Source organism: Juglans microcarpa x Juglans regia, chromosome 2D (genome assembly GCF_004785595.1).
Source record: "Juglans microcarpa x Juglans regia isolate MS1-56 chromosome 2D, Jm3101_v1.0, whole genome shotgun sequence".
Classification (NCBI taxonomy): domain Eukaryota; kingdom Viridiplantae; phylum Streptophyta; class Magnoliopsida; order Fagales; family Juglandaceae; genus Juglans; species Juglans microcarpa x Juglans regia.
Genome location: NC_054596.1, coordinates 26506347 through 26534330, shown reverse-complemented (window position 1 = coordinate 26534330; position 27984 = coordinate 26506347). Strand labels below are relative to the sequence as shown.

The window sequence follows — 27984 nt, the reverse complement described above, 5'->3', positions numbered from 1 at the left end:
TAATAACACATGCACCAACCATATATTTTATCGGATACACGTTTTCGTACGGCACATTTCGTCCACACTGTACAACGCATGGACAGTATATTGTGTTCGTCTCCTATCTGTACAGTTTTTAACAGCCCCATATTCTATAGACATCTACCCATGAATACGTAAATCATATTTTCAAATGGCAGGAAAAAAAACAAAACGAAAGGTAAGACGGAAAGGAAAACCCGGAAGGAGAGCCTGCACAAACCGACGAGTGATGCATACTGCTGCAGATAGACTTCACAATTCAGCAATACTTCACTTTATTCTTCCCCCCTTGTCAATTAGCAATCCGTAGCTTTATATACACACAATGCTGTCTCTTTTCCTTCTATACTTCTTCATGAGATATTTCTCAAGCATCCATCCCCAGAGGGGGCAATGCAATCGTATGAGCGGTTATATACACGTTACTTTGTCCTCTTCACCTTTACAGACTAATATCAACTATGCAACACTTAGAAGCTCCCAACTCCATTTCTGAAGGCTGAGAATAAGATTTCCTTACATTGTTAGTCTTTCTCGGGCTTCTTTTCCACATTTCCCTTTGGGCTCTCCAAAGAATCCCCCGAGTAAGATCCATCTGGTGGACGGATACAAATGTTCAAGTTTCTAGAAAGGAAAGGTTCCTGGAGGATAAAGAGACAGAAACAGTTAGAAAATAGTGTATGGTTACAAGAAGACAAGTTGAAGGAGCGCAGCCTTCTGATCAATCTTGAACAGAATTGCTTGTGTCTAGGAACTCTAAAACAGTATTATTAGCAACTTCATAATTTTTTTATTCAGATCAATTCGAATCAGACAAGCCAATGGGACAATGGTAGTCAAACTTGACCCTTGGACTAGCTACTTCAACCATCAGCTGAGACACCCTCTTGTGCTGTGCTCCCCAACCCAAAACAAAGGAAAATCCTGTATATTTAAATTTTCTAGCACACATTTGCCTCTCCTCCTCTCCATAAATTATCCTAAGCATATATGTTTCATTTTTGCATCCTTTTTTCCTTTCATTTTTAATGTTAAACATGACAGTATGAGAGCAACTGTTGTGAGAAAAAAAAACCGAAGCAGTGAAAACGATAGAAAGGAATGGGAAGACTATGCCCATCTCTCCTTCCCTCCAGAAAAAATACCATTGCTTTTGCAATATGATATTCAAACCACAAAAGCCATTAGGTGGTCTCACAATTTGAAACATATGCTGAAATTTGACCCTTGTAAAATCCGACCATTTAAATAGAGGAAACATAGATGAAGTGGCAATATCTAACTGAAGGGTGTAAATTACGATGTAAGTTTGAAATTGGGGGGCTAAGAGGCAACGTTGACAGTTTAGAGGTCCTATTGCAAAAAGAGTGGTAGTTCTAGGAGGCAAAGAACACATCACAACCCAAAGAAGAAAAACAAAGCAGAAACCCTCCTTTTATCAAAATAACTCTAAAACAAACTTAATAACAAGGTTATGACAAAATAACCGTTAACACTAGCCTTTATATGGAGTCAGAACCTAAAACCCTAGACATATACCTAAAGAAAGAGGTAGAAAAAGAAATAAAGCAAAGCAAAAGAAATCCCTAGTGCCATCTAAATTTTGGGGTCTAGCTTATCTTGCATCGAATAGTTCCTCAGAATAATTCATGGTTAAAAGTACTCGAGTGCCTGATTATGCATGGAGTGAGATGCTTAACTCACTCAAAAAAGAAAAAAAAAAAAAGACAAAAGAAAAAAGAAAAAAAGGGCGACCAAATACAACCTCATCAAAGCTCAAACATAAGGTGCAGTAAATAAACCATAAAAAAATACTCAGTAGACATCAATGTAACAATTACAGAAAAGATACAAAACAAATATGTATGAAGCTATAATTACTTTTTCATTGCTGAAGTCTATATTCGGTCCCTAAAAATATCCCCAAAATCTAAACTTAATCCCTCGAAATTATTGCATGTCTGTTAGTCTCATGTTTAGTTTATTTAGTTTCTTGACCTGCGGTGTCACATAACAGAATGAGAACTATGATGTGACGCTTAATAAATTTACTCTGTCGTCTTATCAGACAAGCCCCCAAGAATATTAGGAATTAGTGGTGCACGTGGCCAACACCTAATGTCGCATGTCCTAATAACACCCTTTTTCTATGTTGTATCATCACCCTAACCATAGCGCTCTTTCCTACATTAGTCCAAGGAAAATGATAGGGTTACTACCCTACTATTACTCATTTACTATTCTTTTTGTATTTTTTTTTTTAATTTTTTATTTTACTTGATGGTTAAGGAATGGACTATTAGCAAAATTATTTTTTTTTTAATTTTTTCTTAATGATTAAGGATGCTAAAAAAATACTTAAAATAAAATGATGATAAAATAAATACACTATAAGTAGTAGTCAATGGGTAGTAACCCTATCACTACCCTTAGTCCAAATCACAGAAACCATAGTATAGAACTCCCAGCAGAAATAAGAGGACTCCTGGCCCAATCCCAAACTTCTCACAAGTCCACTGGCCGCACAGCTCCAACTCCGTGTATTAGCAACTGGAAAACAGAGGAGGCAATTGGCTACCAAGGTTGCCAGAAGGCTATTCTGGTCACCAGAGTGAAAAAACCCACAGGTTATAACCAAGGACCGTGGTCTGCTGAAAGATCCAAAGGTACCAAAAGAGCACACAACTCCTGACCTGCAAGCTCCCATTCCAGCACCTTCCACAGGACTGCCAAATTCTTCAAAACCAATCAGCTAGTTCGTTCCCTCCATTTGAATCCCATGACTTAGGCTGCGTTTGGATGTTGAGTTGAACTCAGTTCTTTATGAATAGTAGTGAGTTGAGTAGTGAGCGAGTGATGAGGGGTCTATCTAAATTGAGTTTAAAATGTATTTGGATGTTAAGATGAATTTAATACTTTTTATGGGAAGTTGAAAAAGATTGTGGGCCCCACGTAAAAAGATGTGTTAAGTTGAAAAAGGTTGTGGGTCTTACGTGTAAGGAGGTTTTGAGTTGAGATGAGTTTAATAATTTGAGAGTTGGGTGCTTAAATGTTAGAGTCAACTTAAAATTAGATTTAGCTTAGCTGAATCTTGCAACCAAACGCAGCCTTAATGCTTTCTTATACAAAGCCAGACAAGCACATTTTTACAAAGCATCCACCAAATCAATCTTTTAAGAAAGCAAAGCTTGACTTGCATTTTGGCATTAACATTCCAAGTCATTCAGCAGAAAATTTCCGGTACTTCGGTCAAGCTCATGAAAAGAAAAGTTCTACAACTCAGACAATTATTACCTGATCACTTGTCTCTTGTCCCTCTGAGTAGAAGAGAATTGGCCAGCATCGTTTATCTTCAGTCATTAGACTTGAATTCTGAAAGTGTGTCACAAGGGCAGGCTTGCCCTGGATTCGCGCATATGCCAGTGAAGAAACTTTTTCACTATTAAACTTCTCCCACTTCTTTCCATGAAATGCCTGCAAAATTTCATGGAATAGGTTTTAGCATATATAAAGGATTTCATTATTTTGATCCAGCTAAATTAATTTTGTGAATTATGTGAATAGTTGGTCATATATAAATGCAAAGAATTTTCCCTTCAACTGTAAAAAAGTTGAACGGCAGAATCACCCTTTTATGAATATCCAAGCAAAATACTACTTATACCACGTTATTTTATGACAAGGAACTCTGGAAGCCATGCCAATGCAACTCATTTTTTACCCGGACCCATATAACATGCCCACAGCACACAAACTTTTGCCACATTGACATAAAAGAAAATCTAAAATTAACTGTGTATTGCTACTACTTGAGACTCAGAAAATAATCAAAATTGAACCTCATAGAAGGGGATAATGTGGGAAGGAGAGACCATATTGATGAAGGCATAACCCACATTGCACTTATTCTGCAACAGAATTGTCAACTTCAAACTTCAGTGGCAATTCAACATGAGAGATTTTAAGAAGAATGCATCATAAATTAGTGTAGTGGTATTACCTTAAAATCAATTGGCAAGTAAATAAAATCATAAGTACCCAGGTGATTTTCATCGATAGCCGCCAGCAGCATCTTCGAAGTGTACCTGGTAGGAGAAATCAGGTGAAGCCATCAAGAAATTTTGACCACTGTATTTAAACACAAAAACTCAATTATTTGAAAATTTTTATCCTATGTTTTTCATACTTGTTAGGGATGTTTTTAATCATCAAGGTAGTCCTGAAATCTTCCCCGCTGATAATTCTATCCAAATCAAGCTGGTACTGCTTCTGGCTATCTTTCTGATTCCAACTATTCTCAACTCGCCGACTTGGGCCACATTCACCTAGTCCCTCATAGCCAGTTGCTCCGGGTCCTGGATAAGAACCATTGCCAAGTAACATGGGAGCATGCCTTGGCAGGGACATGATTCTGAAACTGGGCGAACCATTTTCAGTTACTTTTCCTGAAAGACCTACACGAGCACCAATGTTCATAACATTGTTGCGACTTGAATCCATGTTCGAAAATGCAACTGGATTCATGAAGGATGTGTCCGGTGACTCTGGGACGAAGCCAAACTGCCTATGAAGAGGAACAACAGATGGAGCAGATCCAACATGATGGTGGTTATGTAAGCCAAGAAAAGAATCTTTTTCACCCGTATATGGAAAACCCTGATCGTGTCCGCTGGATGCAAATGGGTGCCCCACAGATGATGTTTGCCAAGCAGAAGAATTGATATGCTCAGAGTAGGGGCCAGGACTTCCCCAGAGAAACTGAGGACCAGATAAAGTTCCAATGCCAGGTGAATTCAGATTTATGTCGGAACATGGAGATAGGGTTCCTGGACTAGCAATAAATTTCTGCTCAGAAAAGGAACGGGAATGCTGATAGGCTGTTCCTTGCGTTGGCCCAGTGTTAGGAAATATATGGTTCACCCTTCCGGTGTCCTTACCAATTGGTGCAAATTTTGCAGAGTTAGATAGATGACGCGGAAGAATGGAAGCTAACCCAGGCAGTTGGTTGCTACTTAAAGGGCTTAGATTTCCTCGACCAGGGGACTTGCTAAAAGCATGCAGAGGATTATGCTCACCTGCACTGCCACATTGCAGCCAGTTACCTGTCATGAAAGTCCAAGTAATTTCAACTTATAACCAAAAATGGGTTTCCAACAAGACTATCAATACAAGAAATTAATGAGAATAAGCTTTAGAATATGTTATCTAATAAATACAATGTGTTTAGAGATAGAAATACCTGGAGGAGAGTTGGTGACAGGTGAACCCACATGATATTGGAAGCCTCGAGCTTCATCTAGCTCTAGCTCTTGACTTAGTTGCTGCATCAAGCTACAGATCAGAAGGTACAACCAGGTTAATTTCTTCACAGCTTAATCAATTAATAATAATTTGTGACAAGGCATCAATTAAAATGCAAACGGGGTTAGAAAAACAATCTATGAGCCCAATTCACATAGTGCCAAAATAAGCAGAGAGACATTAAAAGACCCATCAGAAAAAGTATCAACTATCAAGGGACACAAATTTGCAGAGAGACTTAATAGCTTACAATATACGTTCAAGAAACAGGAGCCAAGAATTACAATAGCAGAGGAAGTTTTTCATACAAGTTGCCCATGATATAACTGAAGTGCAACGACTTTACTTCCTATTTTCCTTTATTCGTGAGTCCTCATTTCAGCTTCGCAGATCAAACTAAATTATACAACAGTCTGCAGCCATGCTTCCAACAAAAAAGTGCATAAGTATATTACTTTTTAGACAGCAATGGGTAGAAGTGTAATTATACCATCTTCTTCAGTTACTTATTTCTACGGTTTGATTTTTAAGTATTCCTGATAGCAGCCAGGAGTAACTATACTAAGTACGTACTCTTCCAAATTGGCTAATTTTAGAAAGTTTTTAATTAAAATATCACACCTCATATAATTCTGCCAATTTGTTTGATAACCTAGAAGAGATGATCAAGGGTCAAATTTTTGTGGTCAGATTGTGATGTCATATTTTTTTTTTTTTTTAATATGTAAATGATTATGTTGATATGAATAGGCATAGCCTAAGTACACAAGATGGTATGCAAAAGGTAACACCTCTTTAGGAAGAGGAAATAGAAACTAGAAAATCATGAAAATTGAGGCTACGAAAATCCATAGATGTGGCCCATAGAAAAAGAGTGCTGACAAAAAATAATCTAAGTTCTTCCAATGAACACTCGATGTCTTCAAATGTCCGGTCATTTCGCTCCTTCCATAGGCACCACAGAATACATATCAGAACCATTTTCCACACCGTTGAGATTTGTGGGAGACCTCGTAGATTGGTCCAACTGGCCATGAGCTCAATTACTGTGGCAGGCCTCACCCAAGCAAGATCTAACTTGTTGAACACTTCATTCCATAACATTCTAGCGACCTCACAATGCAACAGCAAGTGATCCACAGTGTCACCACTCTACTATGATCACCCTTCATTTCCATAAATTGTCCAAAGTCAAGATCTTACCCAATGCTGCTACCCATACAAAAAATGCCGCTTTAGGAGGCGCCTTATTTCGCCAAATCCTTCTCCATGGGAACTCAGTGTTCTGTGGTTGTGTGAGGGTCTTGTAAAAAGAGTGAACTGAAAATATACCTCTACCGGTGGGTATCCACCATATCGTGTTAGCGTCTTGTGTTCTCGATATCACAGTGTATAGAAGACCAAAAAACTCCTCAATGCTGCCAACTTCCCAAGCTTGGGTCGCCTTGGTGAAATTCATGTTCCATTGGAATATATCCCTAGAGAACGCCATACAATTAGCCACTGATGTATCTTTCTCACGTGCGCTTTTAAAAATTGAAGGGAAAGAATCCTTTAGAGCATGATCTCCACACCACCGGTCAGTCCAAAATTTTATTCTAGACCCATTACCCAACAACAGCCGAGTGTGTGCCTAATAAAAATCCCCCACCCTCCTATAATGTGTTTCCAAATTCCAACTCCATAAGCTCCGTGAACTTCTCTAGTGCACCCCCCCCCCCCTTCTCGCGACATACCTCCATATTTAGAATCAATCACCAACTTCCATAAGGCCTTCGATTCCATGATGTATCTCCACATCCACTTCCCAAATAGGGCACAATTGAAAATCTTCAACTTTCTGATACCCAACCAACCGGAGGAGACTGGAGAGCAAACCTTATCTCACTTGACTAGGTGAAACTTGAATTCATCTCCTAAACCCACTCCATAGAAAATCACGATAAAGTTTCTCAATGCATTTCACCACACTTGTTGTGATTGGGAATACAGATAAAAAGTAACTTGGCAGATTAGAAAGAGTACTTTTGATTAGAGTGATCCTACCACCTTTCGAAAGATACAATCTTTTCCAACCTGCCAGTCTGTGTTCAATTTTCTCAATCACTGTATACCAAATCGATATAGACCTTGTAGCTGCCTCCAAGGGAAGACCAAGGTAATTCATGGGGAGAGAGGAAACCTTACATCCAAGGGTATTAGCCAATTGCCGGATATTGTAGGGGTGTCAAATCGTGTTCATGTCATGTCAAGATATATACATTATACTTAATGGGTAAATCTGAACACAACCTGTTAAGGATTTCGTATCAAAATCTCAATCCCTAAGAGACCCATTAAGATAAGGGGTTGACACGACCCGACCCGACCCGACCCGTTACTGAATACAAAATAGATTGACACAATACGACCCGACCCGACCCGACCCGTTTACGTTAATGGGCTGAACAAACCCATTTCAACCCGTTTGACCTGATTGATTTTATATAAATATTAAAATATAAACAATATCTATAAAAAATAAAAAAACTAACTGCAAGTCCAAAATTACAATCCAAACAATAAAAATACCAACATTAAAATCCCAACATTACTAAATATGATAAACACACAATTACACAAATATGATAAACACACATTGTAATAATATTAAAGTTACAACCCCAAATATGATTAACGCATTGTAAAATATTGATGTTACAATCTTAGGTCTAACGGTATAAATATAAATTCAACTTTCTTAACGGGTCAATCCGTTTTGACCCGAACCCGTTAAGGCCAACCCAAACCCACTTTTATCATGGCGTGTTCGTGTTGGGTTAACGGGTCGTGTCACATATTGCCACCTCTAGGATATTGCAAACATTACCCACCAGTACCAACTCTGATTTATGATAATTCACTTTCAACCCTAATACTGCTTCAAAACAGAGTAATAATGCCTTCAATACTTGGATTTGGTTTTGCTTTGCCTTACAAAAGATCAGTGTATCATCTGCAAACAATAAGTGAGATATAATAATGGAGCCCCTAGTAGGATTACCAAACGAGAAGCCATCAATAAATCCACTTTTCGCCAAGGCTAAAATCATTTTGCTAAGCGTCTCCATAACAATGACAAACAGAAGGGGGATGAAAGATCTTCTTGTCTTAAGACCTCGGGAGCTATTAAAGAAACCATTTGGGCTGCCATTCACCAAGACTGAAAACTTTTCCGTTGAGATACACCATCTAATCCACGAGCACCATTTCTCCCCAATCCCACACCTCCCAAGCAAATAAAGTAGGAACTCCCAATTAACATGATTGTACGCCTTCTCCATATCTAATTTGCATAAAATCCCCGACTATTCAGATTTTAGGGCTCGTTTGGATTCATAGAGTGTTTTATCTCATCTCATCTCATCTCATCTCATCTTATCTCGTCATTACAACTTCCTAAATTTCTACACAAAATATAATAAATAATTCAACTTTTTCAAATTCCAAAACAATAATAATATTAAAAAAAAATATTCTAATAATATTTTATTCAACTTTCAACCTTCATCTAAAACCATCTTATCTCATCTCACTATCCAAACCAGCCCTTAGTCTACTGTCTAGACATTCATTCATTGGCAATGAGAACTGAGTTCAGAATTTGTCTACCTTTCACAAATGCATTTTGGGGTTTTGTAATGATTCTCCTCAGGGCCTCCCCCTTGTCGATTTGCGAGCACCTTTGATATGATTTTATACACCCCATTCACGAGGCTAATGAGACAGTAATCATTCACCTCCAATGCCCCAAGCTTCTTGGGAATAAGTGCGATAAATGTAGCGATAAATGTGGCGTTGAGGCTTTTCTCAAACTTCCCAACCGAAAAGAATTCATGGAACACTCTCGTTAAATCCTCTCTCACCACATCTCAACATGTCTGAAAAAATCTCATGGAAAAACCATCTGGGCCAGGTGCTTTATCTTTGACCATTCTCCTTGCTACACTATGAACCTCCGTCTTCTCAAAGGGCCTCTCCAACCACGAGGCTTGCTGTGTATCAATGGACTCAAAAGCTAGTCCATCGAGTTTTGGCCGCCATCCCACTTGCTGCTTTGTTCAAAAAAGTCAGTAACATGCTCTCTAAACACAGGAGCCTCCACATAGTCCCTGCCATCTATTTTCAACATCTCAATGTTGTTAGTTCTCCTATGAGAGTTGACCACTCTATGGAAGAACTTTGTACTTCGGTCTCCTTCTTTCAACCACAATGCACTTGATTTTTGGTGCTAAGAGATCTCCTCCAATAACATAACCCTATCTAGCTCTGCCACTAATTCAACCTTCCGAGAAACTTCCTCCAAGGAGAGAGCCCGACCTTCTTGTGTCCTCTCTACCTCCTGAAGCTCCTCCAACATGAAATTTTTACGATCACCTACATCAAATGATTGAGTGTTCCATAACTTTAAATCATTTTTTAGAGCTTTCAGTTTACCTGCGAAAATAAAACTTGGGATACGATGGATCTGATACGAAGACCACCATTGCCGTAACCTTTCCACAAAACCTTCAGTTTTCAGCCACATATTCTTGAATTTAAACTACCGACGCCTTCGTTGAATGCCCCCACAATCTAATAATAGTGAAAAATAATCCGAACAAAGGTGAGGCAACCTCTTTTGGCAATGGTCCGGATAGTCTGTTTCCCACTCCGATGAGACTAAGAATCTGTCCAATCTAAACCACGTATAAGCACCTCCCATGAGGGGGATATCCACCAAACTCAAGTCAAAAATACACTCTGAGAATTTTTTCATTGCTGGTCACAGCCTGCTATCTCTTGAATGTTTGCTTGGGAATCGTATAATGTTGAAATCACCACCTATGCACCATGGTAAATTCCACCAGCTATGGATTCCGACAAGTTCTTCCCACAATACTCTTCTACTGCTGTCCAGATTTGGCCCATAAATGCCAGCGAAAGCCCATACAAAATTATCATCAACACTCTTAAAAGAACACGCCACTGTATACTCCCCAATAACGCCTCCAATTTCTCCACCACCCTTCTATCCGACATCACCAAAACACCTCATGATGCCCCATCAGAAACAAGATAGGCTCAATCCACATATGTACAGCTCCATAAACTCCAAACAATCATCCTTATGATAAATTTCAGTTTAGTTTCCTGTAAGCACACAATATCCGCCTTCCACTCACGAAGCAGGTTTTTCACCCGAAGGCGCTTATTTGCCGCGTTAAGCCCTCGGACATTCCAAGATACTATTTTGGGCTTCATAAACGTGGAGCTTGTCCCCTCCCCTTCGCTCTTTCTCTGCTAGAGCTTGAGCTAACCTTCACACAATGTCCCCTCCCCTTAGCTCATAAAAAATTAAATTAATTACTATCTAAAACAGTTTTTGATAATAAATAAAAATTTCTTGAGAAAGCACAAAAGGCGCACTCCAAATATATAGGATGTATACAAGAGAGAGGCCTATCTCGAAGAAAAAGATAAAGGAAATCATGTAAATTGAGCCCATTAAAGTCAATAGAAAGCTGTCTAATGGAGAGAGTATTGAAAAAGAAAATATTAAGGTACTAAAAAATTATATTATTTCTTTCCCTCCAAATAGACCATATGAGGCAAGTAGAAACCATGTTTCACACTATTGCAACTAAGTTGCGACTAACCCTCTCCAAGGGTCAGAAAGGTTCACCACTATGCTGGACATGAACCAAGTCAAACCAATCAGACTAAAAAAGTCGCTTCACAAAGCAATAGTCATCTCACAAGGGAGTAAAAGCCAATCCATAGATTTCCCACTCCTCTTGCACATGCAGCACCACTCGACCACAACAATGTGTCTTTTCCTCAAATTGTCCATGCTGAGAATCTTTCCAAGAAAGGCCATCCAGGAAAAAAACACAGCTCTTGAAAGGACCTTAGTCTGCCATATTCTCTTCCAAAGAAAAGGACTTTTAGCTTGAAGAATAAAGACTTCAAATTAGCATTGGACATTTGATTATTGAGAAGGGCCCTAAGCTTGTCTTCTTCTCCTACTCTCAAACTAGTGGATAAAGTAGATTAATGAATTTAGTTGAGGCATCAACCTCGCAGTCATGATGTAACACCCCGATATATTTTAGAGAATTATTGATATTATTATTATTAGTATTATTTTATGTTAGGGGGATAAGGTGTTCCTCAGGGTTGACCCGATGAAGGGTATTATGTGGTTCAGGAAAAAGGGCAAGCTGAGCCTAAGGTATATTAGGCCATTTGAGATACTAGAGAGAGTTGGAGTTGTATCCTACCGACTAGCACCACCGCCTCAGCTATCTACTATACACGATGTATTCCATGTCTCGATGTTGAGGAAGTGCATCCCTGATCCTTTGCACTAGTTGAAATAAACACCACTCAAGTTCGTAAGGACCTCACTTATGAAGAATCACCAATAGAGATGTTGGAGTAGAAGGAGCAGGTACTTCGTAACAAAACCATCTCATTGGTGAGACTGCGATGAAACAACCACTCAGAGCGGGAAGCCGCATGGGAGCATGAGCCCAAACCGGGACCCATATGCATGACCCAGTTATAGATCCGATCCGCCTGGCTTCATGTATAGAGTGGACCCATATACATATATAGGCCTATTCAGGCCTATTCACATAAACTCACTCCAACCCTAGGGCTTTTTGGCCACATCCTCCATAGCTCCTCCCCAGTACGTTGGCCTCCAGCATCCACCAGCTCCTCCATGCGCAGCCCCCCAACCACCAGCAGGTAAGCACGGTTATCACTCTACACTCACACACATCATGATCGACTCTTGGGTTCACGTCGATTCCTTGTACCCTACACCACCACCACTCTCGTGGTTTGTTCCACTGTGCCACTACCACAACTGCCTAACTCCTATGTGCGCTGCCATCCACTGGTAGGTAATCCATAACCATTGCACAACATATGTTAAGCACCAATCCCTGTTTTGTGCATAGCTTTCGTCCACCACCATGACACCACTGTGCATGACCTTGATCCTTCACAGGACTACCACAAAGCTGCCTTGCACCACCCAGACAAATAGGAAGAGCCCCAGCCATTCCCAGCGCACAGACAACGTGCTTCAAGCCAAGAATTAATGCATAGGTCAAACCATTGCAACCCACAGTAGCACGCCACCTTCCACCTCCCAACCTGGTTGGTGAACCATTGTTTCCTCACCCTCTTCCCTTAGTTCAACCCTCGGTATCACCCATGTACCATTACCACCAATTTGTAACTCTCTGTTCTTGATAACCGAAACAGGGCAAACATACAACAAATTGCAACTCTTGGCCACGCCCCTTGCGATAGCTCAGGCCTCTCTCTAGGTAAAAAACTCTCTCCCTCCCTCCCTCCCTCCCTCCCTCCCTCTCTTACATATGTTTAAGTGTAACCAAGTGATGTAAGGGTCGTGACCGTGTGATATGAGTGTGTATGTGTGAGTTTTGAGTGCATCTACATGGAACCGAGGGGGAGAGTGTTCGTGTAAGGGCTGGGCAGTTGCATCTCAGTGTATGTATGATGTTGGTATACCTAAAAATGTATGAGAGGATTAGTGGCACTTCAGGTATGTGAAAGCATAAGTGGAATGAAGGTGGTACATGACTATGTAGGAGTATGTCTACATTTTATGTTGGTGCAACGCAGGTTGACTATGAGTTGATGTGTCCATGAGTGTAGGTTGAAGTTTGAGATTTCAAAGTCTTGCATGGGTTAGTTGTGGGTTAAACAAGTTGAGTGTGATTTAATGGCAATGCTTGGTTAAGGGTTTCACCCAATTATAGTATTTCGGGCAATATGTTGGAAATGACGAGGGATTGTGTTTTGGAGTCTATTATTTCATGTGGAGGATTTTAGGCTACACAAGAATGATTGGTGATACTTTGGAAGTCATGTAATGATTTTATGTGATGAATAAAAGAAGAATGCGAGTCATAAGGAACGTAGGTTTAGAGTCGTACTAGTAATTTGGGTTGAGTTAAGAGGATGTTAGACATCTCAGGAAGCCTTTAGGCGTAGTTGCATGTTTTATATTCATGTTTTATTTACGCATAAGAAAATGTTTATTTGACCATATGAATTATTATAGGTTCCTTTGGATGCTTTGAGACACATGCATTTAAGCTTACTTTGCAGAAGACTTGAGGTAAGTGACTATGATCATACCCTTTCACATCATTTTATGTAAATGAGAAATGTCATTTTCATTATGGTATAGATATGCACATGTTCAAAACTATATATGTATAGATTGTCTTGGCAGCCCTTGTTACATGAACCCTTATTATTAATGTGATGCATGTGGCATGTAAATGTAAATGTATGACTGTCGATAGCCTGATATGTATATGGTACAACTATATATTTTAAATGAATGAAAGAGAAGGTAAGGAAAGGTAAAATTGAAAGAAAATAAATGAAACGAATGATTGCATATTTGACCATTGAGGAAATAAATGAACTGACCATGATAGTGAAGAAGGTACCATGAGGTTAAGGGTTGGGTTGTAATGCCGAAATGCATCATTGGCAACCATTCCTGAGGAGGGCTAGGTTCTTACCCGCTAACCCCGGATAGAGTCAAGACCGCAAGGGTCGCTAACCCTAGCACGCGGGGTAACAATGTGTAATTGCCATTAAGGATATGAAAATAAAGGAATGTATGTCTCTATGAGGTTAACTGTTATGTATTGTATTATGATGATGATGACTGACTGTTAATGCTTGACTAAAAACCTAGACTGTTATTATGTTTATCGTATGATGTAGTTCTTATTACGTATTCCAACTCATTTTTGTTTTTGTGTGCACCTGTCCCAGGTGATGATATTCATGAAGATGCTGCAGGACAGGATATGGCCAAGGGGGATGAGATTGAGGCTTGACGATTTTGGGTCTTGTTATTTGCTTTATTTCCACAACTAATTATTGTAACACATGATTTTAGACTCCTTTCCAATAAGTGCTACTGTGAACCTTGTTAGGGATGTTTTCTTCCAATAAAGTACTTTTGGTTTTATAAATTTGATAATGGAATCTTTTATATCTGGTGCTAAGGAAAAACATTTAAGTTTAGTAGCACTCAGTTTCTCTAGCTTTTAAAACCCTAGGGGATGGGGTGTTACATATGAGTTGCTCTGATAAATCTTACATTCTACTGGAGAAGATCACTAGATAGATAGAGGTCCACCGTATAAGCTTGTCTTCACCTCCAACTCTCGAACTAGTGTGTATTACAACTGAAATTTGGTCTCTTCTCCAAACCCACCCCCAAAGGAAGTTCAAATGCAGCACATAAGTATTTTGTCCTCAATACTACATTATAAAAGTGCCTGTCTATATTGTGGACAGGCTGGTTTCCTTCATATTAAGAGCAACATTACCATGCCTAAAGTTGAGCAAAGTACAAATACATGATCTACAGTAACATCAGCATCAAGGTACACAAGCTATGTTGGTTGTATTACGGTATTATAGGCCTTTCAAACTTGGTTTCATGTCCCCCAAAAAACAAATATTTTAGTTGTTATTTCTAATAAGTCAAGCTCAAAACGGTGGAAAAATGTTACAAACGTCCGGTCGCTCAAGCCATGATACCAGGAGCTGCTGAACCAGGGTTTGAAACCCACTACAGTGACTCCTTGATGATATTTATTCATATAGTTCAAGCCACCAGGCTTGTTTGATGCACATCCTAGTCAATAGCTGTTGTAGTTGAAGCACGTGGGCTCAACAGATTTGATTAGTTATCAGTTGAGAAAAACATCAGAGGGTAGCTGTCCTCGATAATGTAATACCCGGGACCAAGTATTAGAAATTCGTGAATTGAATCTCACATTGCTAGAAGGGGGAAGTTCTTGCACTTGATATTGAGTCCCAAGGAGCTGCAATCGTAACATCAACTAATCTTTTAGAGTATAGGCCCAAATGTGATTTGGGCAGTTTTAAGTTGTTACAAATGGTATTAGAAACAAATCCAATAAAAAGTGTGTAACTTGAGCCATGCCACCTATAATGGCATGGCCCATCGAGAATGTCAAGTATTTAAGTGGGGAGGTCCTCTCTCCCAATGAAATATCTGGGTCTCCCGTTGGGAGCAACATTCAAGAATAGAGCTATATGGGATGGGGTAGTAGAGAAGATAAAAAAAAAAAAAGGTTGGCTGGCTAGAAACGGATGTATTTATCAAAAGGGGGCCATCTCACTCTTATCAAGAGCACTCTCACTAATCTCCCCACTTTTTTTTTTTATCTTTGTTTCCTATGCCTGTAGAGGTGGTGAACAGAATGGAGAAACTCTTTAGGGCGTTCTTATGGGAAGGCATGGGAGAGGAGAAGAAATTTCATTTGATTAAATGGAAGATTGTATGTGCCTCAGTTGTGAATGGGGGTTGAGTGTACGTAACTTGAGAACTTTCAATAAAGCGTTATTGGGAAAATGGCTTTGGAGATATCATTTGGAGGGAGGATCATTGTGGAAGGATATTATTGACGCTAGATATGGTGTCGCTTGGGGTGGTTGGTGCTCTAAGGAAGTGAGTGGGGGGATATGGGGTGGGTTTATGGAAGTATATAAGGAAGGGGTGGCCATGTTTTGCAAATCAAATTGGCTTTGTAGTTGGTGAGGGTAGTCGTATCAGATTTTGGCGGGATGTGTGGTGTGGAGTCCAAGCATTGGAAAGGGTTTTTCCAGCCTTATACCGTATTGCAGTTAATAGGGAGGCTTCAGTGCTGACGTGCGTATATTCTCTCATGGTGCGCACCTGTGGAATATCCTTTTTAATAGGGATTTCTAAGATTGGGAATTACCTATTGTTTCAAAAATTTTCAGCTTACTATATTCCACGAAGATCCCATTGACACAACGAGACAGTTTGAAGCGGAGGTCTAATAACCACAAGTTATGTACAATTAAGGCGTATTATTGCTTCTTGACAACACAACTTGATATTACTCCGTTCTCTTGGAAGAACATTTGGAGGTCTCGTGTGCCTTCTAAAGTAACTTTTTTCGTTTGGAGTGCTGCTCTTTGGAAGATATTGACCATGGACAACTTGAGGAAGAGAGGATGTGTAGTGTTGGATTGATTCTACGTGTGCAAGAAGAATGGAGAATCTGTGGACCATTTATTAATACATTGTGAGGCAACAAGGGTGTTATAGGATGAGATCTTTCTAAGGGTTGATGTTGTCTGGGTTATGCATATGAGGGTGGTGGTTTGTTGGAATGTTGGTCAAAGTTGCAAGGCTGCCAGCAAGTAGCAGCAGTGTGGAAGATGATTCTGTTGTGTATTTGGACGGAAAGGAACGCGCGCTGCTTCGAAGATAAGGAACGCACACTGACAGAGTTGAAGAATTTTTTTCTCCACACTCTAATGTGTTGGTATTCCACTATTGTATTAAATGGGGACTATGTTCAGGATTTCTTGTCTTTAATTTCTCGCTTTTAGAATATTGAGGTTAAGGCTCTGGTGGATGCTGGTGGTGAACAGTATTTTGAGAGGATATAGCTTTTAGAAACTTAGCAATATCCTCTCTTTCAGAATTGCCAGGGATCAAAATGCATCTATTTATGATTATTACTACAGTAATAATAACCAGGTTGAATGGAATATCATTTTTAAAAGGGATGTCAATGATTGGGAGGTGGATGAAGTTAAGGCTCTGCTGGTTAAACTCTACAGTTCAAAGTTGGTGCTTGAAAGAGAGGATAGCATGGTGTGGATCCCTACTGGAAATGTTAAGTTTTTAGTCTCATCTTCTTACAGATTTTTGTCAAGTCATAGTAGTTGTGTTTTTCCTTGGAAAAGTATATGGAAAGTGAAAGTTCCCAGTAAGGTTGCTTTTTTCTGTTGGGTGGCTTCTTTGGGTAAAGTATTGACTACTGATAATCTTAGAATGAGAGGTTTGTTTATAGCTGATTGGTGTGTCATGTGTAAAAGGGCAGGAGAATCTGTAAATCATCTTTTTCTTCACTACGAAGTGTCAAGATTCTTGTGGACTGAGGTTTTGAGTTGGACAGGTTTACATTGGGTAATGCCTAGAGAAGTGGTGGATTTATTGGAAGGGTGGAAGGGTTTGAAGGGTTTTAAGAAGGCGGTGAGAGTTTGGAAGATGATACCTCTTTGTCTTATGTGGTGCATATAGATTGAAAGAAATGAGAGATGCTTCGAAGATAAAGAACACTCATTGGGAGATCTTAGGGATTTTTTCTTGAGTACTTTGAGTTCTTGGGTTAAAATGTTTGTAATGGAGGATAATTTTCTGCACTTGTTTTAGTTTTCTAGCATGTAGTTTCTTTTCTTTTGTGGATGTTGTAGGTGTTTCATTTGTATACGTCCTATGTACTTAGGCTTATGCCTATTTCTTGAATAAATTATTACTTATCAAAAAAAAATTTTATCGCTTTTAGAATGTATTTAGGAGTTCCTATGTATACTTCATATGTACAAAGGTTATGCCTATTTCATTCATATATATAATCTCTCCTTTTACTGATAAAAAAAAAAAAAATTAAGTGGGGAGGCTGTAAATACAATAAGTTGAATATAAGAATGTGGTGGATGGTATCCCACATTACTTGGAAGGGGAAGTTCTTGTCTCTTATACTGTTTCCAAGTAACTCAAATTGAACCATGACTAGTCCTTTTAGAGTATCAACCTAGATGTGACTTGGGGTTTCTTTGGTTGTTACATAAAAGGATCCAATTCTTGGGGCCAAGCAGTCTAACCTTGACGTCTTTATACATTTGAGGAGAACTACATGCCAAACTGTAACCCATTGTGTTTGAATTCATTACCAAATGGTCTTTTTGCTCTGGGAGGCATTGGGATGAAAAAATCCATTTTGTTCTGTCATGAGATCCAAAATGCTTCCCATTACTTTTATTCATACAAATCTAATTACATGCAGCTGCTGGGAATTGGCTGGGGCGGTAGATGGGATTGGAAAACGGAGACGATGGGGCTTTACATTCCAAACTTATTCTAAGAGAGAAAAGGACCAAGAATTCATGCCAACAAGGATGAATAAGCTCAAATTGTAATAACAGCAACACTAACAATACGAAACGGTAACATAAAAATTACCTTCGGCGTGCTCCACCAGGACGGCTAGGTTCAAGCTTTATGCGTTTCCCAGCAATGTCACTCCTATTTAATGCTCTAAGAGCTGCCTCTGCAGCTCTAACATCATAGAATTCTATGAACTTATGATGTCTCTTGTGCGGTGTTTCCCTGATCTGCATTTCATTCCAAGGAAATTATAACTTAAAGAACTAAATGGCATGCCATGTATACATACAAAGCTGATTTCATGAACACTAAAGAATCAAATGTATAGAAGATATATGTCCAAGAAGTAGCACCTCTTTGACCTCCCCATACACCCCAAATATTTGGCGAAGGTCATCATTTGATACTGATGGATCCAAATTGAATACCACAAGAGTTCCTTGGTTGATATCCTTTTCTGATGGGTTATCCTGGATTATAGTGCAGAAATAAAGGTGCATGTTATAGAAATTGATAGAATCACATATCAAAAGTCTCCAACCGAATCATTAAAACAAGCATCCTGTTTCCAACCTTTGGAATTGAAAAATGAATGTCAAGTTTTCTTCGCCTCAGGGGCTTATTTTGTAATGCACGCATAGCAGTACGAGCATCTCGGATATCATAGTAGGATATCATCACAAAGCCTCTGTGCTTGCACGCAGTGTATAAAGTCCTGATATCCCCATATTGCTGCCAACAAAAATACACGAAAAGCAGTTTCATTATCGATAAGTTATAGAAGACAATGTAAAACTGTTCACAACTATATATGAATATATCAACAGTGCCCAACAGAATCATTAACTACTACTAGAGCTAAGTCTAATTGAGGGTGCAGTAGATTACACATCTAGACCAATTGTGATTAATTATATAAAGCTCACTGAGGTTAAAGGATTAGCTTCCTTAGAAATTTCCGCATATTTTTTCCTTTTAGTCAAGAGTAGTCATTCCTTTCATCACGCATTATGTCATAGCAGGAACATGTCCCAAAAAGTTTTTAAGCAAGAGCAATACATCATATTGTATGTTGGATCATAAGTCCAACCAAAAGCTAACAGCTTTAAAAAATAAGTTTATATGAGTCTATGCAAAACAAAGCATTGTCAAGATATTACAGATAGAAGCCAAGGGAAAAGTGGTAAATAGTCTAAAAGATTGTAAACTATGTTATAAATAAAACTCCAATATATTCTTAACAACAAACCACTCCAGTTTACTAGTGTTAGGATATAATTTAAATAATTAAATTTACCTTCTCCCATTAGGTTAAGCTTTTCAAATAAGTGGTGATTTAACATTATACATAGTAGAGGTTCAATGTTCAAAGCTTGACTCTACACTCCACCCCATTGCCAAAATCTCTTCCATTCAAGTATTGAATATTCCTTGCAGCTAATCTTGATTGGCCACTATTCAATCGGATGTTAAAAACGCCTTTCTACCTGATGACATACTTGAGGAAGTTTACATGGAGTAACCATCTGAATTTGTTGCTCAAAGGCAGTATCAGGGTACTGTGTGCAAGTTAAATAAGGCACTATATGCCTTGAAGCAATCCCCAAGACTAGAGAAGTTTTCTTATGATGTACTGGATTTTGATCTTTTAGATGTCAGACTACCAATTTAATATTCTGCCTACATCCTACACACTGATGCAAGTTATACTTTGTTGGTAGTATGTGGACAATATTGTAATTACTGGAAGTGACCGATCCCATTGGCAGGTTGAAAAAGTTTTTCAAGGATAGGTTTCACACTGAAGATTTAGAAAAACACAGATACTTTCTTGGGATTGAAGTTGGAAGGTGTAAAAGTATTAGTCTATCTCAGAGGAAGAATGTACTTGACTTATTGGAAGAAACTGGTTTATTGGGTGTTCAGCCTATTAATACTACTACAGATCTAACCATATGCTCTTTGAAGATGAGGGATTGTTCTTTGAAGATCCAAGCAGGTATCATCAATTGCTGGAAAGTTGAATGGTCTCTCTGTAGTAGCTCTCTCTAAGCAACACTTAACTCACTCTTCTAAGGAAAATGAAACTCCACGGAGTGGTCTGAGAAATTGAATAGGAGGGTCTAGACCCTCTATCTTTAGGAAAATTGAGAGGTTTAAAAATTAATTCTCTCCCCTCTTGCAACATCACTCTCTTAGTAGACCAAAAGTGAGAGATTAGATAACTGCCAAAAATTTTGCTCACCTCAAGATGTGGTCGCATTTATAACCATTGGAATTGCACTTCATCTTAAACACAATTGATCCATTGATTTAGATTCAAGGAGATTCACTTAACTAAGAAACTAACTTAACCATGTTAACTAACTTGTCCTTTTTTATCATAACTCATTAAGCATAATATATAACTCAATCTGAAAACTGAATCAATTATTCCAAGCCATTGGATCATAATAATTTTAAAAAATCCTAAAATTGAAATCTAAATCACAAGACTAATCAAAATTTCAAAACATAAAAAATTTCAAACTCACTCCACCATCACTCGAGAAACTCATGAAATTTCCCAATTATTTCCAGTTTTTCTTTAGTTTCCCAGATTTTCCCAAACTTTTCTAGTGTTTTCACGGCAATATCATTCAACCTTGGCTTGAGATTTGTTTTTCAATGGTAAATTTGATGATGATAGAAAGTAGGCATAGTCAAGTACACAGGGCACAGGTTCAATACTCTCCAAAACAAGTACGTAAAAGTAGAGTTATGCATATTTTTATTAGAAGAGGTGACCAACAGCACATACTAGTTGAAAATCTTAGTTTCGTTGAGATTTAAAGACCAGCAAATGGTGTTTCTGTAAGCAAAGATGCATTAGAAAAATGCCAGAAGGAGATCCACACTAGTACAGGAGGTTAGTACAAAAGAGACACCCCGAGAAAGAAAAGAGAGGAAAAAAGAAACAGGGGAGTGAAAATATTTTCTCTATCAGACGGTACTAAGCACGATCAGGCTTCCTTACCATTATATGTGGAACATTTTTTTGTATAGCCTGGAACCTCATCAAGGTAGGTCCTTTGGAAATTCCTGGAAAGTAAACCTTGGATACACAATCCAACCGTAGAACATAATATGGAACATGGTAATCTAGAAGAAAGTAAATAAAACATTTTATTGTACTTTTCCAGCTATACAATTCTTAATGCAGTATCTCAAAATACACAGAAGACCACAAGTGTGGGGTTTGGAAAAATTCAGATTGAGATCTCACCCAAAATAAGCAAGGCAGGGTGAAAATAGGCACTGAAAATTTTAATATGGTTGAAAATAGGCAGTCACAACTTTAATGAAACATGCCGACTATAAGATAAATTACCTCAAAAAGAGCTCTTAATTCAGAGTCCTCAACATTGATATTGATATTCCTCACAAACAATGTCCTTGATGGGTGCTCCCCATAGGGATGTTCCCCAGCCACCGTTCCCACACCATTTGGAACTGCATGGTGACTAATTCCATTTGAAGTGATACCATTAAAAATGCTTAATTTTGAGATACCAATGCTAAGGCTTTCTTGGGCCTCAAAATCTAATTCCATGCTCCCTCCACAGCTGAAAAGGTCATCTTCCAAATCCTCCAGCTGAATAGGCAGACCACTTAGGTCAAAATCATCCATTATGCCAGCAAAAAGCTCGTCTTCATCGTCAGGAAGCATCCTTCCTATTGCATTTGCTTCAACATCTTCAAGTGGATTCATAGGCTCATTAACTTGGTGAAGTTTATTTAAATTAGGCAAGTAACCATCAACAGATTGACCACCATGTTCAAAATCCATAAAATTCACTGCATATTGACAAAAATAAGTCCTCAAATATGTGATAAGTCGTTGATGTCTGCAATATCGCTAAACATGAGCTTAGACATACATATTTCATGTGGAAGAACAAGCAAGGAGCTAGAAAACAAGCCCACATCATTTGATGAATATGTTAGATGACATGGTTGTAATAAGTGTAACTTGTGAGGGTATAATCGTCAAGTGTACGTAGTATATATGTTGTTGTACATCAATGAATGAAAGTAAGAAGAATAGTTTCCCTCCATAAAATTGTACATGGTATCAAAGCGAACCAATTCAAAAGGACTCGATGCTCCTTTATCAACCCAAGGTGCAAAAGACACAATGATGTTTACTAATTTGACAAGTTTCACAAGGAAAGGGAGACACATTTCCTAGATTCCTAACCTGACGCTTTAAAAGGGAAAGAGAGGGGTGACCAAGACGACAGTGCCATTCATAACCAGATGATGAGGAGGATGTAAGAGCTAGAGTGGGTGACTGTTTAACATCAAGATAATACAGACCACCAGCTTCATGCCAAGTACCAATCTTGTTTCCTGTCTTGAGGTCTTGAAAGACACATGACGAGGGATAAAAGATAACTGAACATTGAAGACTTTGAGTAATCTTACTAATGGACAGCAAACTAAAGGGACAACTAGGAGTATATAGAACAAATGACAAGGATATAGAGTCAGTGAGCTTAGTGGATCCAATGCCTGTAACTTTAACAAGAGAACCATTAGCAAGAGTAACACTTTTTGAAGATGTCACAGTATCCAACTTAGATAAGACAGAGGACAAACCAGTCAAATGTTCATTAGCTCCTAAATCAATGATCCATGGAGCTTGAGTGGATGAGGCAAGACATGCGGACGTTGTACTTGATTGGGCAAGAGTAGTTGTGAAAAATGAAACCCGTGTGCGACCCAAAAGCTTATCATACTCATCCTTTGATATACTATTCATATCTTGGCAAATGACTTGATTAGCAGATCCAAATGGTCTACCATTTAGATCCCAACAATAGTTCACCGAGTGGTTAATGCAACCACAATGGGTGCACTTATGAGATTCTTGACCTCAAGTGCGATAACCTTTGGCATCACGTCCCCCACTTGAGCCTCTACCACCTCGGCCTTCACTCCCACTAGGAGCAACATATGAGGCAACTGCATCATGTAATTGTGACTCATATTTAGTTGTCATTGATGCAGAAAAAATATCACAATTGAACTTGGAGATTGAAACTCCACACAATAAATGAGAAAAACCACAATTCAACTTGAGAATCCAAGAAACACACTCTGAAAATGTAGAAACTTAGCTCAAGTACCCCAAATAACAACATTTCGGTCAGAAATACACTGTATCAACCTATATCGGTTCTGAATTGGACTGTTTCAGCCGGAATCGAACCGTATTGGCTAGGAACCGGTCAGTATCGGTTATGTTTCGACATGTATCGGACAAAACTGGGTCTATATCGGCCGGTATCGGTTTGTATCGAGTATCGGCCAAAACCGATTTTAACTTAAACCCAAAACTGGATTAGGTTATCCTAAACGAGAATAAGTGGTATGGGAATTACCTTATCCTCGTTACCAAACAGGCATTATTCCAGATTAGGGATAGGATTTTACTCCAAGTTGGGGTTATCCGCACTTGAGGATGGGATTGGTTATCCCTGCAACCAAACACTATTTTTCTTCGCTGCTTGACGGCGACAGGTGGCACTTCCGGCGGCCGCTAACGACGGGGAACACACCAATATGCATAGACGACGACGGGGAACTCACCCCTAGTCTCCAATATCATAGAAGACACCGGAACTCGCCAGAAACACTTCAAACACATATGGGGCCACCGATGACGGAGGATAAACCACTTAGATTCGGCGACAAAAGTTAGATGCGACACCAGAAAACACTCCAACGAGTTCAAACCAAAGTGAGCTCGATTTCGGTGTGAACCACTGTCCACCACTTACCACCATCCGACAACCGTGATCTCTGATACTAGATCCTGAGTTACCCAGTATTTCAGACTCTCCAACTATTACTCTCCGCAAAGGTACTCGATCTTGTGTTACTCAACATCCGATTAGTCAATTTGTCTCATATCATGTCTTATCTCCTTCATTCTCATGTTTTACTTCTCAGGTTTCAAAACTTTCTGTTCCTAAGACAGTTCAGGATGCTTTATCTGATCCGTGACGGAAGACAGCTATGAAAAATAAAATGGATGCCCTTCACCATAATGGGACATGAGATCGCCCTTCACCATAATGGGACATGAGATCTTGTTCCACTACCACCTGGTAAGCAACCTGTTGGCTATAAATGGGTATATATAATCAAATTTTATCCTGATGATTCGGTGGAACGTTTGAAAGCCCGCTTGGTTGCTAAGGGTTACACTCAAACATATGGCATTGATTATGAGGAGACTTTTCTCCAAGTTACACTCAAACATACTGAAACCTATTTGGTAATTACTAGGAGTGACTTTGTTGGAATTGCTAGGCTGAAACAGTGTTTACATGATCAATTTCAGACAAAAGACTTGGGCAAACTTAGATATTTCCTTGGAATTGAAGTCAATAGATCTAAAGAGGGCATCAACCAATCTTAGAGAAAATATGTACTTGACCTTTTGGAAGAAGCCGTCATGTTGGGTGCACGACCTATTGACACCCCTATGGACCTAAATCGTAAATTCTTGAAAGAGGAAGGGGAGTTGTTTGGAGACCCAAGTAGGTATCAAAGACTTGTTAGGAAATTGAATTATCTCACTATCACTAGACTGGACATCTCTTATGCAGTAAGTGTACTGAGTCAATTTTTACAAATGCCTAGGGTCTCACATTGGGATGTTGTAATTCATAGTCTTCGTTATCTTAAGCAGCCCCTGGCCTTGGATTACTGTATCGATCAAATTGACATCTTAGGGTTGAAGCATTTTCAGATGCTGATTGGGCAAGATCTCTTTTAGATAGAAGATCTACTATTGGATTTTGTACATTTTGTGGGAGGTAACTTGGTTACATGGAAGAGTAACAAACAAGCAGTAGTAGCTCAATCTAGCATAGAAGCTGAATACAGGGCAATGGCTCACACTATTAGTGAGCTGACATGGTTGCAACACTTCCTTAAAGAGATTGGGTTTACAGCTCCTATCCCTCTTCAGTTATCTTGTGATAATCAAGCCGCAGTGCATATTGCCTTTAATCCTGTGTTTCATGATAGGACTAAACATATAGAGATTGATGTCACTTCATTCGAGATAAGATACTAAGTTGTGACATTTCTACACCTTTTGTGAAGTTTGCCGATCAACTCATAGATATGTTTACCAAGTCTTTGTGTTGGAGTCGGTTGAAACTTATTTGTTTCAAGCTGGGTTTATATTATATATATGCTCCAGCTTGAGGGGGAGTGTTAGATGACATGGTTGTAATAAGTGTAACTCGTGAGGGTATAATCGTCAAGTGTATGTGGTATATATGTTGTTGTACATCAATGAATGAAAGTAAGAAGAATAGTTTCCCTCCATAAAATTGTACAGAATGAAACGCACTAATTCTAGGTGGGATTCCACAAGCAGTTGTCCCATCTTCTTCGAGAACATTAACTGATGTAATGTTGAATTGACGTAAAAAAGACTTGATAATGAAGCAATGGGTATGACACTTGTATAATCACAAACAGTCAAACACTATAAACATGTGTACATGTATGACACTAGTTTTCATGAGCTGAAGAAAGATTAGGCACCTTCCGAATGACCCAACATGGAGTACTGTGGAGGTTTCTCCACCTAGATAATTTCTAACAACACCGAGTGAAAGAAAACTGGAGGTTAAGCTATTATAAAACAATCAACTCATTCTCAGATACATGAAGAAATGAATATGTAACAATTGATTTTAGTAAATATGCAGCAATTGATATGGAGGAAAGAAATGTATGATACTTGCAATCAATTAATGTTCTACTTTGTTGAAGTTAAATTCATGCACTCAAGATGGTTCGAGAAATTGCATTGAGGTAAGAGTAGTGAAAAAGCACACGTGTGCCAAGTAACTCTATCAATTAGTCATCGAAACATATTTTATCGTGACCAATTATGTATCATCAATCATCTTACGGATATTGAACATGATCATGAAGAACCAAGAGTTTCAAATAGCTCAGCCTACTGGAACTCGGATCAAGCATCATTTTTCCCTTTTTATCTCATCAAGGTCAACAGAAAAATCCGGAGCATTGTTCACCAATTCAATACCTAAACCCCTGGAAATTGGTTATGGATACCAGTAACTTTCATAGGGGGCCAATCACACCATTACGTTGTCAAACGCGTCACAAACTTATGATTCAATTACTGCAGTAACAGTTACCATAAAACCAATCATTCATATAAAGTCAAGTCAACCCCCCCCCCCCCAAAAAAAAAAAAAGAAGATAAGGCTATAAATTTCACCTACTACAGTAGTCAGCAAGTACCAAAACTCAAATTAAGCAATAATCCACCAAAGTAATCCAATCTCGGCACACCAATGCCTACTCACTAAGCCCCAACCCAGAAGGCTTCATCATTCTCCTTTAAAAGTTATTAAAACTCACGAATAAATAACATCCAGAACTTAGATTGAAAAAAGAAAGAAAAAGAAAGCCTGTAAAATCAGAATTACCTCCAATTATTAAGAAGTATACACAGAGAGAAAGAGGAAGGGAGGGAGGGAGGGAGGGAGAGAGAGAGAGAGAGAGAGAGAGAGAAGTAAATTGTGAAGAGAATCAACAGAGAGAGCGATAGAGTGGTCAAGGAGAGCACATACTTGAAGATGGTCACACTGTCTGAAAGATTATAAAGAAGAAAGCTTTGTCTTCGGTCAAAAGTCAAGCTGAGAGAGAGAGAGAGAGGAAGTTTCGTAGAGTGAGAGAAATTTATTTCTTCTACTCCTCTACTTCCTCCTCCCTGGCCGCGAAACAAGAGAGAAAGAGAAAAGTAAGAAAATGGGAACAGAATCCCCCTCAAACCATAGAAAGCTTGTGAGAGAGAGAGAGAGATGCCGAGATGGAGTTTATTATAAATAAACAACCAAGAGCGAGACGAAAATAGCATAACAAACTCCTCGTGGTCTTTGCTACAAGTCTAAGTCTTTTTTGTTTGCTTTGTGTTGCCAATGCTGCCTCTTTTTACAAACTGACAAGGAACTTAGATACTCCACTTGTCAGAGTGTTACATCATTTAAAATGAAAAAAAGACGTAGCAGAACTTAGGGTCGGGTTTCGTTAGTCAATATAGATGAAAATAGCTTACAGTAATTTTGACTATCTAAATATAATATTTCATTTATTAAGTTTTAAAAATATTTACTTAAGTGAATAGTAAATAAATAGTAAAAATTAATATAAACAGTGTGTGAACAGTACAAAAATTAACGTAAACAATACATGAACATTGCGTGAACAATACTTGAACAAAACAGTGAAAAATTCGGGTACTTTATAAAATAATGGAACTCACACCTTTTTCAAATCCAAAAAATTAAAAACTACCTCACCTCACCTTACTATCCAAACACACTTTTTTACAAATTATTTCATCTTATTTTAACTCAAAGATTTCACTATTATTCAAAATATTTCATTTCATCTCATATGAACTGTGTATCTAAACGAGGCCTAAAATGAATTGGGTCCAGCCTACCGGAAGTCCATTAATAAAAATAAAATGAAAGCATAAAATTAAAAGAGATTAACTAAGGTAT

At 38.7% G+C, this 27984-nt stretch overlaps 1 protein-coding gene across 7 annotated transcripts; it reads right to left on the bottom strand.

Annotated features, from left to right (window-relative positions):
• LOC121249990 (protein MEI2-like 2) lies at positions 1-27296 on the bottom strand. Of its 7 annotated transcripts, none has more exons than XM_041148887.1 (11): positions 27049-27296; positions 21744-22260; positions 18947-19105; positions 18727-18843; positions 18449-18600; positions 5264-5355; positions 4211-5126; positions 4025-4109; positions 3864-3932; positions 3319-3498; positions 1-665 (listed from the first exon to the last, which is right to left on the bottom strand). In XM_041148887.1, exons 2-11 carry the CDS (start codon positions 22200-22202, stop codon positions 549-551), a joined length of 2346 nt encoding a protein of 781 aa, XP_041004821.1. In that variant the 5' UTR covers positions 22203-22260; positions 27049-27296; the 3' UTR covers positions 1-548. The 7 variants fall into 7 exon arrangements, with proteins under 7 accessions (XP_041004821.1, XP_041004822.1, XP_041004824.1 ...); XM_041148888.1 differs by having other exon boundaries at positions 4211-5099; XM_041148890.1 differs by having other exon boundaries at positions 21744-22210.
• Positions 27297-27984: the final 688 nt, after the last annotated feature.